This window comes from Xyrauchen texanus, chromosome 11 (genome assembly GCF_025860055.1).
Source record: "Xyrauchen texanus isolate HMW12.3.18 chromosome 11, RBS_HiC_50CHRs, whole genome shotgun sequence".
NCBI classification, from domain to species: Eukaryota; Metazoa; Chordata; class Actinopteri; order Cypriniformes; family Catostomidae; genus Xyrauchen; species Xyrauchen texanus.
In genome coordinates, this window is record NC_068286.1 from 34646489 (window position 1) to 34663069 (window position 16581).

General features: G+C 38.4%; 1 protein-coding gene across 1 annotated transcript; it reads right to left on the minus strand.

Moving 5' to 3' along the window:
• Positions 1-6213: 6213 nt before the first annotated feature.
• Positions 6214-10216, minus strand: LOC127651431 (actin, cytoplasmic 1). Its single transcript, XM_052137251.1, has 6 exons — positions 10099-10216; positions 8988-9112; positions 8264-8503; positions 7495-7933; positions 7231-7412; positions 6214-7153 (listed from the first exon to the last, which is right to left on the minus strand). The coding sequence occupies exons 2-6, from the start codon at positions 9108-9110 to the stop codon at positions 7010-7012; spliced, it is 1128 nt and encodes a 375-aa protein (XP_051993211.1). The 5' UTR covers positions 9111-9112; positions 10099-10216; the 3' UTR covers positions 6214-7009.
• Positions 10217-16581: the final 6365 nt, after the last annotated feature.

The window sequence follows — 16581 nt, forward strand, 5'->3', positions numbered from 1 at the left end:
GCAGGCATTGCTCCAAACCAGGCGCGTCACTAGACCCCTTTTACTGGGGCACATGCCCCAGTATAAATCTACTGTGCCCCAGTAAAAGCTCAAGTTTGTGTTTTAACAATTTACTTTATTTGTCAGTGCATTTATTTAGATTGATAATCCCGGAAAAAAGAAATGGAAATGGAGATGGTGACAGATGTTTGAGAAATGCTGTCTGAAGAGCACAACGCCTGGAAAGCAGAAAGAAGCAAAGTGTCAGAATACATATTCCAATTTGGCTTAATTGAAGACCCTAATGATAAACAGTTCGATGTTTAAGAAATATGATGAAATATAATGTCATCAATCAAATGTTACAACAATAGTTATCAGTTCTTAGTTATCCACAATAAAACTGAAAGGTAATTTGGTATTAGCCAGCACTATCATCAAAATTAGATTAAACAAAATAACAGGAATATTCTGAAAGCTTCTTACACTGTTAGAACCCATTTTAATTTATAATTAATTTACTATGCTTTTACAGCAGTAACTGCAGTATTTTGGCAGAAAATTCCATGATAAACATGGTAAGGGTACCTGTGTACCTTCCATCACCTATATTAGGCTATTTTATGTCGCAACAATAAAAAAGGAAGATGTACTAATTGTTATTTAAATAACAATTAATCAATTGAACCACTGTACTGAGGGCTGGCACTCTTTGGCACATACCGAGCCGTAAAAAAATGCCGGACCATTTAGTCTGAATGTTTTCGACAACGTACAGATTTCTGGTATGGTAACAGTCACTAGGTCTGTGACTTTTAAGTGTTTGTAAAACCTGATTAATAATAATAAACACAAAATTATACTAAGATACTACTTTTACATTTGACAATTTCTTATATAGAGTTTATTATGACTAATAAGAGACAAATGGATTAAATGCCTTTTAATTAATTTACACTTGTGATTTAAGAATGTAGCAAATTACATACATTTTCAACATTGAAGATTAATTTAGTTCTACCATTTTCTTAACAGTTAAATATGTTCATTTTATATTATAAAATAATTTTTAAAGATCTGTCTTTTATTTAAGATCTTTCTTTTCACTGAGCACTTTATTAGGAATACTTGTAGGCCTACTTATCATTGAGGTTATCTAATCAGCCAATTGTGCAATGCATAAAATCAATCTGATTAGGGTCAGGAGCTTCACTTAATTTACATTTATTAATTTAGCAGACTTCAGTTTCAGCTTCAGGTAATGTTCACATTAATGGTCAGAATGGGGCAAAAATATGATCTCAGTGATTTCGACTGTGGCATGTTTGTTGGAATGCATAGCATGTCGAACCTTGAGGCGAATGGGCTACAACAGCAGAAGACCACATCGGGTTCTACTTCTGTCAGCCAAGAACAGAAAGCTGAGGCAGCAGTGGGCACAGACTCACCAAAACTGGACAGTTGAAGAATGTTGCCTGGTCTGATGAATCTAGATTTCTGCTGAGACACACAGATGGTAGGGTCAGAATTTGGTGCCAACAGCATGAATCCATGGACCCAACCTGCCTTGTGTCAACACTCCAGGCTGGTGGTGGTGTAATGGTGTGGGGTATGTTTTCTTGGCACAATTTGGTTCCTTTAATACCAATCAATCATCACTTGAATGCCACAGCCTATTTGAGTATTGTTGCTGATCATGTGGATCCCTTCATGACCACAATTTACCATCTTCTAATGGCTACTTCCACCATGATAATGCACCATGTTACAAAGCGATAGTAGTCTCAAACTGGCCCTAAGGTTGTTGAGTTGGATGTCGCTGTCCTGTTCTGCATATCGTGTCCCCCTTCAGCATATCAGGGCGCTGTTTTGCGGCCCTCTTCAGCCAGTTGCGGCCCGTTCGGCATAATGTGGTAACCCATTTAAGCTTATCGCTGCCAGTTCGGCCCCGTTCCGCGGTCGGCACACTGGGAAAAGTACCGGTTCTCCATATGGCCAGTCCACCCCTGTTTATAGATACCATTTTAGGGCAGAACTATGCACTTAAAATCATTGTAGACTTGTAATGCGGATGCTTCTTACAGTATATTGAGAAACAAAAGCTTCTTTGTGCAGATGTCTATCGAAACAAATGTCCTGTCAATTCTTAAAACTCACTCTCCAGGACTCATACTAACCTAAACTGTAGCCCTTGGAGATACGTACAGGTTGATATGGTTCATGAATCTAATGGCTTTTGCAAAGTGCATTTTATATGCCTTTAGTAGGACAGATAAATAAGCATGGTTCATAAAACCATAACAGGGTTGCTGCAGAGTTTTAAAAATCTAATTTAAGACTTTTTAAGACCTTTTTCCAAGACCTGTATCCCGATTAATACTGTATCCCGATCCCAAAACAAACCCACACAATCTCAAAATAAATCGTGTATCACAGACTCTTATTTAAACAGGCAGGAGCACACATTCAACATGGCATTAATATTGTTTATCAGTAAAACAGGGTAGGATAAAGCCTATGCAAGTTTAAAATACTCAAGACATATTTTCAACATATATTACATTAAAATAGATTATGTACCATTATAAAAATAAATAAAATTAGAGGTCGACCAATATTGGATGGTTGCAGATACGATGTGTTGAAAGGCAATTAATCTGCCAACAGTTTTTAAAATTGTTATCCTTTATTTAATGTTCTTTCCTTTTTGTGAGGGGAGGACCAGACAGAGGATACATGAGTCCATATTTAGTTGATTATTAATTAATTCCAGATGCAGTTTATGGTGCAATCAAAATACCTATAACCAGGGGAAAAACTCTGATTCATGGCAGGGAATTTTTAGGCTGAAATATACAGAGGACTCTTATTTTGAAATGTATGCGCTTTGCTGTTTCCAACTGCTCATTTAGATAAGAGAAATAAAATGTGCAATAATCTACAACACATCACAATATAAACAATTAAAAGTAAACATTGTCATATTTCATCAACACTATATCATCATCATCATACACAGTTGATCATTAGTTATCGCTTGTTGTACATTTCCAATATGTCCTAATGATTGTGAACTGCTCTGCAACAGCCGAAAACACACACAAGTCCTAGCGTGCCTGGAAAAAATACAGTGCTGCATTTTCACTCTGAAGGAGGAAAATTTCATTTTATTGGCATGCATTTATTTAATTAGATCATATTCTTTTGAAGTTTAAAAATCACATTAGTTCATATCAGGATTCCTGTCTTTCTGCCGCCAAATTTATGACCTCTTTAAATGATAATTAAGACTTCTGTTGAATCTTTCAAGATATTTAAGGCTTTTTATTACCTTAAATTTTGGAAAACTGAATTTAAGACATTTTAAGGAACCGCAGGAACCCTGTGTAAAAACTGGTTAAATATTAGACATTGAAACAAGGTGAAACAGGCTGAGGGTAGTTTAACGTGTCTGCTTGCATATAGTGTCAACCAAATAGGCTACTAGAAAATAGTGATGGGAAGATTGGATCATTTTACTGACTTGAATCTTTGAGTCTCGTTCAGCAAAATGAACGAATCTTTATTCAAGTAATTTTGTTCATTTAAGCAGAATTCAATTAAAATGTTACATTTTCAATAGCCAAATCCCCCCCAACACGTAACAGCTAACTTTGATTATAGTCCCAATAAGGAAAAATGTATAATGCAGCCAAGGAAAAATTATGAGAAACAGAAATTATTAGTTCACCTCTGGAAACTTCTTGTTGGAGTAATTCGTTCTTTTGGCATGTGACGTATGTGCATAGCATATACACGTGTCAAGAAAACGAACAACTCGGACCAGATGACTCGAGATGTGAATTAATTATTTCTGTTTCCTGTGTGCACAATGCATAGCGTATATGGCTGTCATGTGACAAAAGAACAAATGACTTGGACCAGAAGACTTGAGAGGTGAACTAATAATTTCTGTTTCCTGTGTGAGCCATGCATAGCATATACAGCTGTCACGTGACAAAAGAATGAACGGAGGTTTCGCAATGCACATGCGTGGCCAACTCAAAATGAACAAATCACTCCCTGAGACTACTCGTTCTTCTGAGTCACATAAAAGATTTGTTCAAAATGAATGAATCATTCATGAATGACCCATCACTACTACAAAAGGTTTCAGCATAGCTGCAGTTCGCATCACCTTTGGGGCGTATCCACTGCACGGTACAGCTCGACTCGAATCTGCTCACCTCTGTGAATAGTACCTGGTACTTTTTTAGTACCACCACGTAGAGGTTCCAAGCGAGCCGAGCTGATACTAAATGTGACATCAAAACTCTGCAGATCACTGATTGATCAGAGAGAATCATCACTACCTGTGTCACTGGATTTGTGACATAAGACATCAACCTGCTAGTTTTAAAGTTAGCAACAGCGATAGCATCATCATATGTTCACATGACTTTCGAATTGTAAAAAGAAATGTCTGTGCACAAAACCATGCAATTGTCAATAAACAAGGTGCAGACGTTCCTCTCGTTAGCGACGAACAAAACGATGTGAAACGAAAAAGTCTTTCAGGAATTGTCTCAGCTGTTGGCCACACACGGCTACTACTGGACCTACCAACAGTGTAGGGAAAAGTAAAAAAAAAAAAAAAAACTTTATGACATGAATACAGAACCATCAAGGGCCAAAACAGCCGGAGCCTGGTTGTTTTGCTTCTAAAACAACCAGGCTAATTTTACGGTTTCACTTGTGTAAAATCACCATGTGACAACCGCTTTATGCAGCACAATGAGCTAGTAGCTAACAGCTAGCGGTCATGTTATTGTTTTGGTCAGTAATGTTTGTGTAGCATTTAAGATGATGTCACGGCAGTAGAGGCGGCGCAACTATGACAATCAGCCTGTAATCCCACCCACGTTGAGGGGCACTAAACTGAAGTGGAAAAGCAAGCTCAGAAAAGTAAAGTGAGTTGAGTCGAACCGTAACGTGCAGTGGAAAAGTGCCACTTGTGGCATGTACAGTTACCCAAAACCACTTGGTGGAATTTTTTTTTTCTTTTCTTAAAAGCATCATTGGACAGATACTATTATCAATCCTTACATTCCAGAATATACAGATATGGTTTCAGGTTTAAGATTTCCTTGCAATTCATGGTCTCAAGCCTGAAAATCACTTGAATTCCGTGTCTTGTTATACTAACGTTCATGTAATGGGCAGTCTAAAATGTTTTTTAGTACACCATTTTATTTATATAAATTAAGCACCTGAATTCAAATCTCAATCCTTCCTCATGATCATGCAGTGTGCTTTCATAATGCAATGCAGATGCAAAAATCTTCTTATAAATAAAATGGCCTGCTTCTCTCTTGCTGTTGCTTGTGTGCTAGTGATTACCCCTCTGTGTGATTTTTAATAATTTATGACATAAGATATTTAAGATTCCACACCGTGTATTTTGTACAAAAGGACTGGTTTTCTTTCATTGAAGCACTTTCACAAGATGATCTGTGAAAATTCACATGCAGGATCATGATTATATCATAATCATCAGGTTTTGAAAACATTTTTCACTCACACTGTTATGCATGTCATTTGTAATAAAAAAAAAAAGAAAAAAATGAAAAATGCTAAATAGAATTTATATTTGTGGACACAAACTTCGGAAAATCACATCCACGCGTAGGGTTACTTTTAAAATTTAATCGGCTACAAATTCAGATTACTCAGTACAAATATTCAGTAACTGTTACCTCAATAAGTAATCAGATTACTTTGATAACCTCAAGATCACATATGTGAAAAGTCAAGAAAAAAGCAAAATTCTCAAAGACTTTATCATGCCTTCTTAATGCAAACAAAATGTATTTGAATAAGAGTGATGTAGCTATTATTACACTAGAAGAAAAAAAACAGGGACACTGCCCCATTAATAGTAAAACAGAATGTTCTTATGTAGAACTCTGCATTTTTAACCAAATCAGGTGATTGGTTACAGTAAAAGTTCATTTTCCTCAAGCTAATAGTTAGAATAGATGCATTGAATTATGTATTGGTTACCATTAAACAAAATATGACAGGAAATACCTCAGATTCAAAAACACTGTCAAAAAACGGTTAGCATGCAGACTAATTGGCACCGACTTCCCACTGCAATAGGTAGATCACATATTACCATCGCCTCCAGTGCCTGTCCTCTGCTTGCTCCTGATCAAGCCAAATTTCACCAGCTCATGTTTATGGGTGATTCTATTTGTTTGAAGATTAACCAAAAAAAAAAAAAAAAAAATTTTACCAAAGAGAACCAGAAGGGATCCCCAGCATGCATCGGATCATACCTGTACCACTCTATAGCAAGCAGCAGTCTGTCATTTTATGCCAGGAGGACATTTCATTTGAATACATTGAAAATTGTAACCCTGCTAGTAATGCCATTTTTTTCCAAATGTAACTACTATAAATAGGGTTAACAGTGACACATTTTTGCACAGCCACTGACCAGAAAAATAAGGGTTGCCGACCCCTGCTTCATTCAGGAAGACAGTAGTCAGTGTGTGGTTTTACATGTGCACGTTTTATTTGGGTTTACTTGTCAGTGTATGGAGACACCCTGGCTTAAATTTGCAAGGGATTCTAATCCACATACCCTGGGGGAATCATGCCAGATCTTCACTTTTTAAAAGGTAAAGCTTCCCCACTATCATTGCAACAACAAACTGGGCCAAGTTTAAGGCTGAAGTACAAAAAGAAAACAATGTATGGAGTACATAAATTTACATAAACACTATAACAAGGTAATGTATGCCCACTGTGATGGGGGCAAAGTGGTAGATGCTTCTGGAATGACTAAAAGAAATGTACATTGAAGTCCTCCTGGGGAAAGCTCCTCCCCCACAAGACAGCTACCTCCCTTTCCAGTTTCCACATCCTGAGTCAAAGCACCATACAGAGCAGAAGCCATGCTGTTGTCATCTTCGAGAGGTTTTAGGTTGGTTGTTCGTTCATTTTAAGCCTACTGCATGGCCAGTTATGGTGGCAACAGTCCTGTTTAGAAGCACTTCCTGTGGACGATGGAGGGGCCAGACTCATCGTACTCCTGCTTGCTGATCCACATCTGCTGGAAGGTAGACAGGGAGGCCAGGATGGAGCCACCAATCCAGACGGAGTATTTGCGCTCAGGGGGAGCAATGATCTATAAAAGAGAACAAAGTTAGCTTGACAATCATTGTAAGCCAAACTCAAATTCAGTCAAAAGTTGAGGGCCTTCACCTTGATCTTCATGGTGGAAGGAGCAAGGGAGGTGATCTCCTTCTGCATACGGTCAGCAATGCCAGGGTACATGGTGGTACCACCAGACAGCACAGTGTTGGCATACAGGTCCTTACGGATGTCCACATCACACTTCATGATAGAGTTGAAGGTAGTTTCGTGGATACCACAAGACTCCATACCTGCACCAAAAAAAAATTAAGTCAGTCATCCTAGTAAACCAAATTAAAGTAACTTGTTGTTGCGTTTTAAAAAAAAACCTACCAAGGAAGGAAGGCTGGAAGAGAGCCTCAGGGCAACGGAAACGCTCATTGCCAATGGTGATGACCTGTCCATCAGGCAGTTCATAGCTCTTCTCCAGGGAGGAAGATGAAGCAGCGGTGCCCATCTCCTGCTCGAAGTCCAGGGCCACGTAGCACAGCTTCTCTTTGATGTCACGGACAATTTCTCTCTCGGCCGTAGTGGTGAAGCTGTAGCCACGCTCGGTCAGGATCTTCATCAGGTAGTCGGTCAGGTCACGACCAGCCAGATCCAAACGCAGGATGGCATGGGGAAGAGCATAACCCTCGTAGATGGGTACAGTGTGGGTGACACCATCACCGGAGTCCATCACGATACCGGTGGTACGACCGGAGGCATACAGGGAGAGCACAGCCTGGATGGCCACATACATGGCAGGGGTGTTGAAGGTCTCAAACATGATCTGCAAGAGAGTTTCCCCAGAGAGTTAAAAAGCAAATCCTTGCTGATGTGGCAAAGGCATCTATATACACACAAAGTGCACAGTATGGTTAAGTGAACAAAACTGGGCCATGCTAAAACTGGTCACTCAAAAGTGAGTTAAAAGAGGCTGCCATGCAGGAAACTGCAAAGGAAGAATTAACCTTTTGACCCTTCTAACAGGAGATCATGGCAGAGAACAGAGCCTGAGAGGAAATGCAAAGGAATGAAGTGAATGGAAGTAAAAGGAGGCAAAAGAAAAGCCTAATCATGAGTTTAGGAAAGTAGTGGGACCATACAATTAAAAACACACCTGTGTCATCTTTTCCCTGTTGGCTTTGGGGTTCAGTGGGGCCTCTGTAAGCAGGACAGGGTGCTCCTCTGGGGCAACACGCAGCTCATTGTAGAAAGTATGGTGCCAGATCTTCTCCATATCATCCCAGTTGGTCACGATACCATGCTCAATAGGATACTTGAGGGTCAGAATACCTCTCTTGCTCTGAGCCTCATCTCCCACATAAGAGTCTTTCTGTCCCATACCAACCATCACTCCCTAAATGGAAAAATAAATGAAACATTTAGAACAGAAAAAATCATTCCCAAATATGAGTCACTAGCTCTTGGTCTACCTAAACAGCATAACATTTTATTACACAGATTCATGGTTGCATGAAGTTTTGGTTTAACACAAATCAAACTGAAAAGACAAGTGGTCTTGATTGCACAATTTATGGGAACCCTTTAAAACAGGATTCCATTTTTTTTTTTTACAGCATTGAAGCTGTTAAATGTTAATTTCAACAAATAACAAGTTAAAATAAACCTTTGTAAATGCACTATGAACAGCATTTTTATTAACACTTACAAATTTTATAAATGGAGTCAAATTGTTCATAGCCAGTTTATTCATCACATCCACTGGAAATTTAAGTTTTACATAAATACAGTAGTGCAAGCCCACTAAACTTTGTGGGATGAGGTGAACTTATTTGTGCATTGTGCCACTTTAAAGTCTTGCAAATTTCAACTGTTCATACCTGATGCCTAGGTCTGCCAACAATGGAGGGGAACACAGCACGAGGAGCATCATCTCCTGCAAAACCGGCTTTGCACATACCGGAGCCGTTGTCAACGACCAGGGCAGCGATTTCCTCATCCATGGCTGTGAAGGAAGCAAAATCGTTAAAATCGGGATCGTTGATAGTGTATCTCCTATGGGCGATGAGTAAGCGCTTAAAAGAACCGACAGCCCAGTAGGCGGCGCAAAGGCGCAGGGTTGAAAACGAGCGATTTGAGACAAAGGAAGTGGTCAGGCAGTCTCACTATTGCCTTATATGGCAATAAGTTTGAGCAGCTCAATGCCGCCGATTCAGTGAGTGGAATCAGACCGAAACACGACCACTCCCAATTTCAAAGGCGGCCGAGAAAAGTGCTTGACTAAAACGACCACCATTTAGAGGACCAATGCTCGCAAATGTAAAAGCGCCAGATTTGTCTTAATACAAGAGGAACCGACATACTGCCGGAAACCCCACATGCACAAACGTATGGGGGGGAAAAAAAAACAAAAAAAAAACCCTGCCATCTTATTTGGATACGAATCATCATTTGAATGATGAGACTTTCAAATTCATTGTTGGAAATGAAGCGCTTAACGTTTTTAGTTAAGACATCTAGGTAAAGCTACTTCAACATTTAAACCACAGTTTAACTGGCCCAAAAGCTATAACGATAACAAAAATGCCGGTTAATGCTTTATAGTAGCCACACCCACCATTCATACTGCGAGCACGGCCATGAAGGACACTTTTATTAAATAGCACTACAAGCGCCATTCAAAACAGTTTTCAAAAACATGTTTAAAATCCCATTTGATTAAACCAACAAAAACACGAACTAACCAAGCTCAAAAGTGCTACCGGTTGATGCCACCAATATCGGATTATAATTATTTGTATTAAACAGAAGCACATAAATAACATCTCTTAGTTAACGGATACCGTTTAATCAAAATAAGCGACAATATCAGAACAAAAATGCATTCACATAATCAATGTAAATTTTTCAGCGTAGGTTCAAATAAATTACATTTCAAACTACCACTTTATAGAATATTAAATTAATGAAAACTGTCAACGCCTTTCTCACCTGTGTGTTAGTAGGTTATTTGGAACAATGGATGTAAAGACCTTCTCAGCGTGCACTGAAAACTCACAATACTAAACGTGAGGTGGGTCACAAATTTATACCCAGCGCTGAGGCCGGCGCCGTCCATATAAGGTAAACTTTCGGCATCGAGCGATTTGATTGGCCAGCCGGCGTCCACTTGGTGAGTTTCAAGCTCGTGGCTTGAAATTCAAGTTTTGAGTTGAAATAATGTATTGCATGGCTAATGATACAAGATAAGGAGGCTAAAGTCATTTTAATATCTAATAATCATATATATATTGCAGCAGTAAGAATGTTTTATAATAATTTAGAATGGGATACAGTTGTCATATATTATCATACAGTTTTCATATACAGGCTTTTAAGTGCAGAATGCTGGGCTGCTTAGTTTGTGAAGTTTCAATACATTTTAAACAGCGACTGACTAGCTAACCAGCACAACTGTAGGCCTTAAGTTACTTATTTCAAATGCATTAAAAAGGGTGCTTATTCTGTTTAAAACTGTGGTGTGACAATGACAAGATTTGTTTGTCTTATTGTAATGTACTAAGTGCACACATCTGATTACACATAAAGTATTATTTAATGCACTGTAAGTCGCAGTCCACCATTATTGGTAAAACAAAACCAATCTACTCACTGGGACTTTTCAATTATCATTTCACATAATCATGGCAAATGTGCTAAGCATCATGATGAAAATATGAAAGATATTTGAAATTTCGCGTATGTACACACACACACTACTCATTCTGACCACTCTTAGTTTGAATCATTAGATGAACGGTATGGGCGTTGTTCATTTTACAGTACTGAAAGATTATCATGATTGATACTACATGGTCATTTGTAAGCTCAAATTTAAATTCCCATTCACATAAATCTGTCAATGTTACACGGTTTCGCATGTAACGTTCGTACACGATGCATTGGAGTCGTTTGCATCTTGGTAAAAACGCCTGCTGCAGCAGGACCCTTGTCTCAGTACTGTATCTTGTTCAGTAATTAATTAAATGTGCACGATTTATTTGGTTGGGGCATAAACATTTGCTGTGCCAGATCGAGCATTTTGGCATAATATTGCTAATCACGGGGATACAAAATAAGAGCATGCAGCTGGCATCAACTAGTCTTTAGAGCACTTCCTGCAAGCTCGGCTTTTGCGTACATACGTCATGCGTAAATACCATCCGCTGCATTAATGCGCCGCCGCATTCTCACATATGTTACATGTTAAATATGGTCGCTTTATAGAATTTTGTAATATACTTACACAATATATTACATATCTTATGTATATTAAATGTTAAATTTGACCACTCTGAGAACATGAATGCCCCTAACACAAATTTACCATGGTAAACATAATTTTTGCCTCAGTACCACATACTGTAAAGCTGTGGTTTCTTGGTAAGAACCACCATTCCACTACAACAAAATGGTACAAAGAAGCTTCTTATTCTACTTGAAAGAGATTCCATGTTCATTTCTGATGATTTTACAAAGGGAACTACATGTCCTCCCTCATGCCATCCCAGATGTGTGTGGTTTTCTTTCTTCTGCAGAACAAAAATTAAGATTTTTAGAAGAATATCTCAGCTCTGTAGGTCCACACAATGCAAGTGAATTGTTGCCAGAACTTTGAAGCTCCAAAAGGCATATAAAGGCAGCATAAAATAATACATACCACTCTGTTAAATCCCTGTCTTCAGAAGCAATTTGAAAAGTGTGTGTGAAAAGCAGATACATATTTAAGTCATGAGTTTGAGTAAAATAATGAGAGAATTTTCATTTTAGGTGAACTATTCCTTTAAACTAAAAAGATGACCAAACTTTGAATTTTACGTTTGCTAGTCAGAAGTTTGAAGAATGTTCGATTCTTAAAGGATTGCATTTAGTCCCCCAATTCTGAATATGTGGTTACATCCATCCAGCAACAGTATGCCACCACAGTGCAGTGTTTTGTCAACGCACACTACTCTGTGATTTATCTAGTGGTGAAAGCAACTGTCATCAAAAATTTGGGAATGATCCATGTAACTGCAGTGACATCCAGTACACCGCCCACCCCTAACCAAAATACTTCCATACTGACAAACGTGCAGCAATAGAAACATTGACTTTTGACTATGTATGTCTCCCACAGTGAACAGGTGAGTCAGCTGTGTGTTTCATTGAATGAGCAGCTTAATTTCATACCTGTAACTCTTTGAGTCATTAAGAATAGATAAGCAGTTGAATAAATCATTTACACCCCATTCCCACATAATTTATCAAATATGATCCACTACTCATTCCTAAATAAATAAATGGTTATGACATTCATTCTCAATCCTGCAGGGCGTGTATCAGCTGTATCTTGTGGGAGGAGATGGATAGGGTATGGGGTCCATTACTTCCATTGTTAAGGGTAATAAGAATTACATATGCGTGTGTTTAAGGTGGTGTTATATCAGTTTTGGATTCCATTTAGTTTATTTTATTAACAGATTGCTCAAGCCCTTAAAAGGATGTTTCAAACAGAAAGAGGAAGAGGAAAAGAGACAAGAGGACAAGTCAGGCACAGCACAATGTGACATATCAGAGAGGAAGTCGAGGTTAGTCTACTCGGTAGCAGAATGAAAATATAGGAAGCAGAGCTTAATTCAGGTTACACTTGAAATAAGCATAACATATAAGCTCATTGGGAGGTAAATTTGGTTAAAATTGTAAGTGTGATTTTTAATTCATGCCTCACATTGAGTTGTTTTGAAAAAGGCATACATATTCAAATGGAGCTCACCAACATCCACAACAAACAGTAATGAGAGAACTGTTTATTATGCTGTATTGCCATATATAGTGTCTAAATGTGTCACAATGCCCAGCAGAAAGGAAACAAGATAAACTTTGCATTTTGTTTTGTTTACAGAGACACTTTGTTCTGTGGCTGTGCCCCTTTAAGTGATTTTTATCCATTCTCCTTATAAGGAAATCTCTGGGTGAGTCACATGGTGTTGTACTTTGGTATACCAAGACTATCATGTGACCACTTAAAACGGAAATTAATGTGATTGTGAAAAGTGAAAGAGTGATTGGGAGTCTATTATTATTATTATTATTATTTTCCGTCTTTCATTTTGTAACCAGATTTACCCCTTACTGTGTATGCAACATAACATTGCAAGAGTAAACCATACATTTACAACAGTCTCGTTGGCTTATTTATATACTGTTTCCACAAATCAGACCTGAAGTATCCTATATGGAAACATTTACAGGTAATACACACACACTCACATGCAAAGACCTTATAGGATGGACTGTTGGATGTTGCTCACCCTAAGCAATAGGAACAGGTCAACTCCTACTATGAAAATATAACCAAAACAGCTGGGGTTGACGGAGGGGAATTCAGAATGACTGATTTGTGAGCAAGGTATATGGAAGCCATAATGTAACCTCAAACCTTTCCCAGGTATTGTTTTCCATGCATGTCAATGGGTCAGTCCCACTCAAGCCTGATTGGAGCTTCTCAGAGTTCAATGATTGCTCTCTAGGGCAGCATTTGTTTGAGCTACATGGTAGAAGCAACCCTTATGTTTTCTAATTAGGTGAATACTGGACAGTGTAACACAAACACTGGTAATGCACGTTAAGCTAGCACATTCAGCCACAAAATGCAACACAATAAACACATTATTTACCAGGTGAGTACTCTGATATACTAGATAAGTTAAAGAGGGTGGTCCTGACAAGATGTCATTTCAAGAATGCACATGTGCCAGAACACGCACAGTTTGAAAAACAGAGCAATTTAAATTAAGCATTTCACACTCCTGCACACATGAATGTCATCCTGTAAATGAAATCCTCTGTTTTAGCACTTACCCGTGCTGAAAATTATACAAGATATTGTGTGAAGGACAAGATTAGGACACAAGACATGTTAATTTACTAATCATGTTGTGTGTCCTGTCATTTGTAAAAAAAATATATTAAATTATATATATATATATATATATATATATATATATATATATATATATATATATATATATATATATATTGCTAAACAGCAGAGGCTAGAGAGGATTTTGTTTATGATAGATATGAGAATAAATAAAAAATTCTGTAATGATATGCAATGATTTCGAGAGGGAGAGTTTGTACTTCAGTATCATCAGCAGAGAGAACTGTTGAGTCTGTGAATGACAAAATCATATATCATTCAAGATTTATTCCACGAATATGTACTCATTTCATGACACTGATGGGTTCAGTTTTAATCATTCTAAAAATGCCTCAACTTCTTAGCATATCTGTCTTATCATGAACACAAGTTCCCGTAACAGGCTAGACATAATGGAGCATTTCAGATGTTGCCATATTTCTCATTTTCATCTAATTTCTATGAGGTATTTGGACAAAGAGAGAGAGATGCAACACTGAATTTAGTATCTCTTGCATCATGTGTCATGTCTAGCTGATGTTTACAAAACATGCTCACAAGTAGCAAAAGATTGAGCATCTTATATGGAAATTTGCAAGAGCGTATTTTCTTCTTTCAATCAACAACTGTCATGGTTTGTCCAAAGTCCATTCAGTCCACTTTATGTCTCTCCCCACTCCTCAACTATCGACTCATCACCACATCCGGGCCGCATCTGAAAACGTTGGCAGCTGACTTGCTGCCTAATCAGTTAAAGGCTGAACTGACAGCTGTTATTCATGAATGTAACTCTTTAGGAACTGGTCTCCGAACAGTATGAAAACCACCTTATTGTCATCCTGCCTCCGAGCAAAGACGCAACGGGGTAGGCAAACCAGGCTACTGCCTGGCGCTCCGAGCTGGAAGGGCCCCCCTCAAGAACGGCTGATTCGACAAAAGCAACGACAACATGGAAGCCCCTTAAATTCTTTGAAGGCACAAGACACTGTAATGACACGTCCGAAACCCCCCTAAAGGGGCCCCCATGATACACGCTTGCTGTCAAAAGTTTCGCAGCTTCAGAGGGGCAATTAAATGACGGACCATGTAGCGGATTTACCCGTCCGGGCATATTAAAAGGAAACGAAAGCAAGAGAAAAATAAAAAATAAGACAGTTCAATGCTAACAACAGCTAGTTAATCAGTAGACTAGCTTACTCTGTCTAAACTGGGTTGCAGCAGTATACCGGTTTCACAGTATGAAAATGTACGGTTTTCATTCCATGTATATTTGCTTATCTACGATATTGGGGGGAATGCAACCGGAAGTAGAATCTCACCTGCGCGTGCGCATCTCCTTCCCTCTTCGACTGACTGTCAGACTCGTGATCGCCTATTTAGGACTGCCAAGGCATATTTACTGATTATCTCTCAAACAGCTAAAGGCTTCTCATCAGCAGATAAGCTGACGATCAAGATGCTCTACTCTCTGGCGTGCGCGTTCAACAACCAGGCTTCCCTCTATATTGCGGACCTCAAAACTGATGTGACCAATTTCAATTGTAGTGATAATTTTCTAGTTTAAAGCGTTATGGAGGAAGTCAAGTCAAACCTCTCAAACAGTGAGCAGCCCTGAGGAGGAAAAGAGCAACACTGTGCTATGCTCCAAAAAATAAAATACAAGCATTACACATCTACACATTTACAAAATTGTTTCACGATTTTACATGGGTAAAAGTAACTGTTATATTTTGACAAAATGTTAGTTTCTTATTAAATAATCTAAAGGTAGAATCTATTAGAGCTCATTTTATGTCAACAGTGGTATTTGTACTTAAAGTTTCAAGGTGTGTTTTAGCTAGTATTTATTTTTTCATAAATACTATAATTTGTTGTTATTATTATTACTATTATTTAAGACTAGCCACACTGACCTGACCATGGTAACGAGGAGCCTTTCCTCCTGTGTAATATGTATGCTCTGATTTAATTATGTTTTGATTTGACTTAGGAAACAAAGTAAATATACTCTTCAATTTTTTAAAAGGGGTGAGAGAAAACTTCCTGTCTCTGTTGCCTTTGGTGAGAGGAGGTCCCTTCTGCCTGGTGCCCCCAGAGTCAATAGAAATGCCCCTGCCTCCAAAGTCAGCATTTTCCTGTTTTGGACGCAGCACCGGTTCCGTGGTCACACCTAAAAAAAAAAATCTATTGTCCTCTTGTGGTCTGAGGTTTGTAACTGCAAGAGCACACGTAATGTATGTACGCGTTGGCCAAGCGCTCGTGTCTGCGTTTGCGTACTTGCGTGAAGTAGCCTATGCTTTGGCCTTTAAGGGGGTTGCACAACGGACACGTCTGGCAGATGACATTGTAAAATTCTAAACAATTGTTTCAATCAATAAATGTAATGTAATCAATAAGTGTACCTCTTGAATGCCACTTGAAGCACGAGTGTATAGGTACTGTATGTGGAGAATAGAAAAGGAGAGAATGAGTGAAGAGATTTAATTTCTGTCTAACAGTCAGCAGAGCACAAAGGATTAAATCAATATCCT

What these genes read in the sequence shown, in the direction of transcription:
- LOC127651431 (XM_052137251.1), bottom strand. Translation starts at nt 9,110, where the DNA reads ATGGATGAGGAAATCGCTGCCCTGGTCGTTGACAACGGCTCCGGTATG. An exon ending in CTTCCAGCCTTCCTTCCTTG is followed by an intron (nt 7,413 to 7,494) that starts GTAGGTTTTTTT and finishes TTTTTGGTGCAG; the next exon opens with GTATGGAGTCTTGTGGTATC. An exon ending in CTTCCACCATGAAGATCAAG is followed by an intron (nt 7,154 to 7,230) that starts GTGAAGGCCCTC and finishes TCTCTTTTATAG; the next exon opens with ATCATTGCTCCCCCTGAGCG.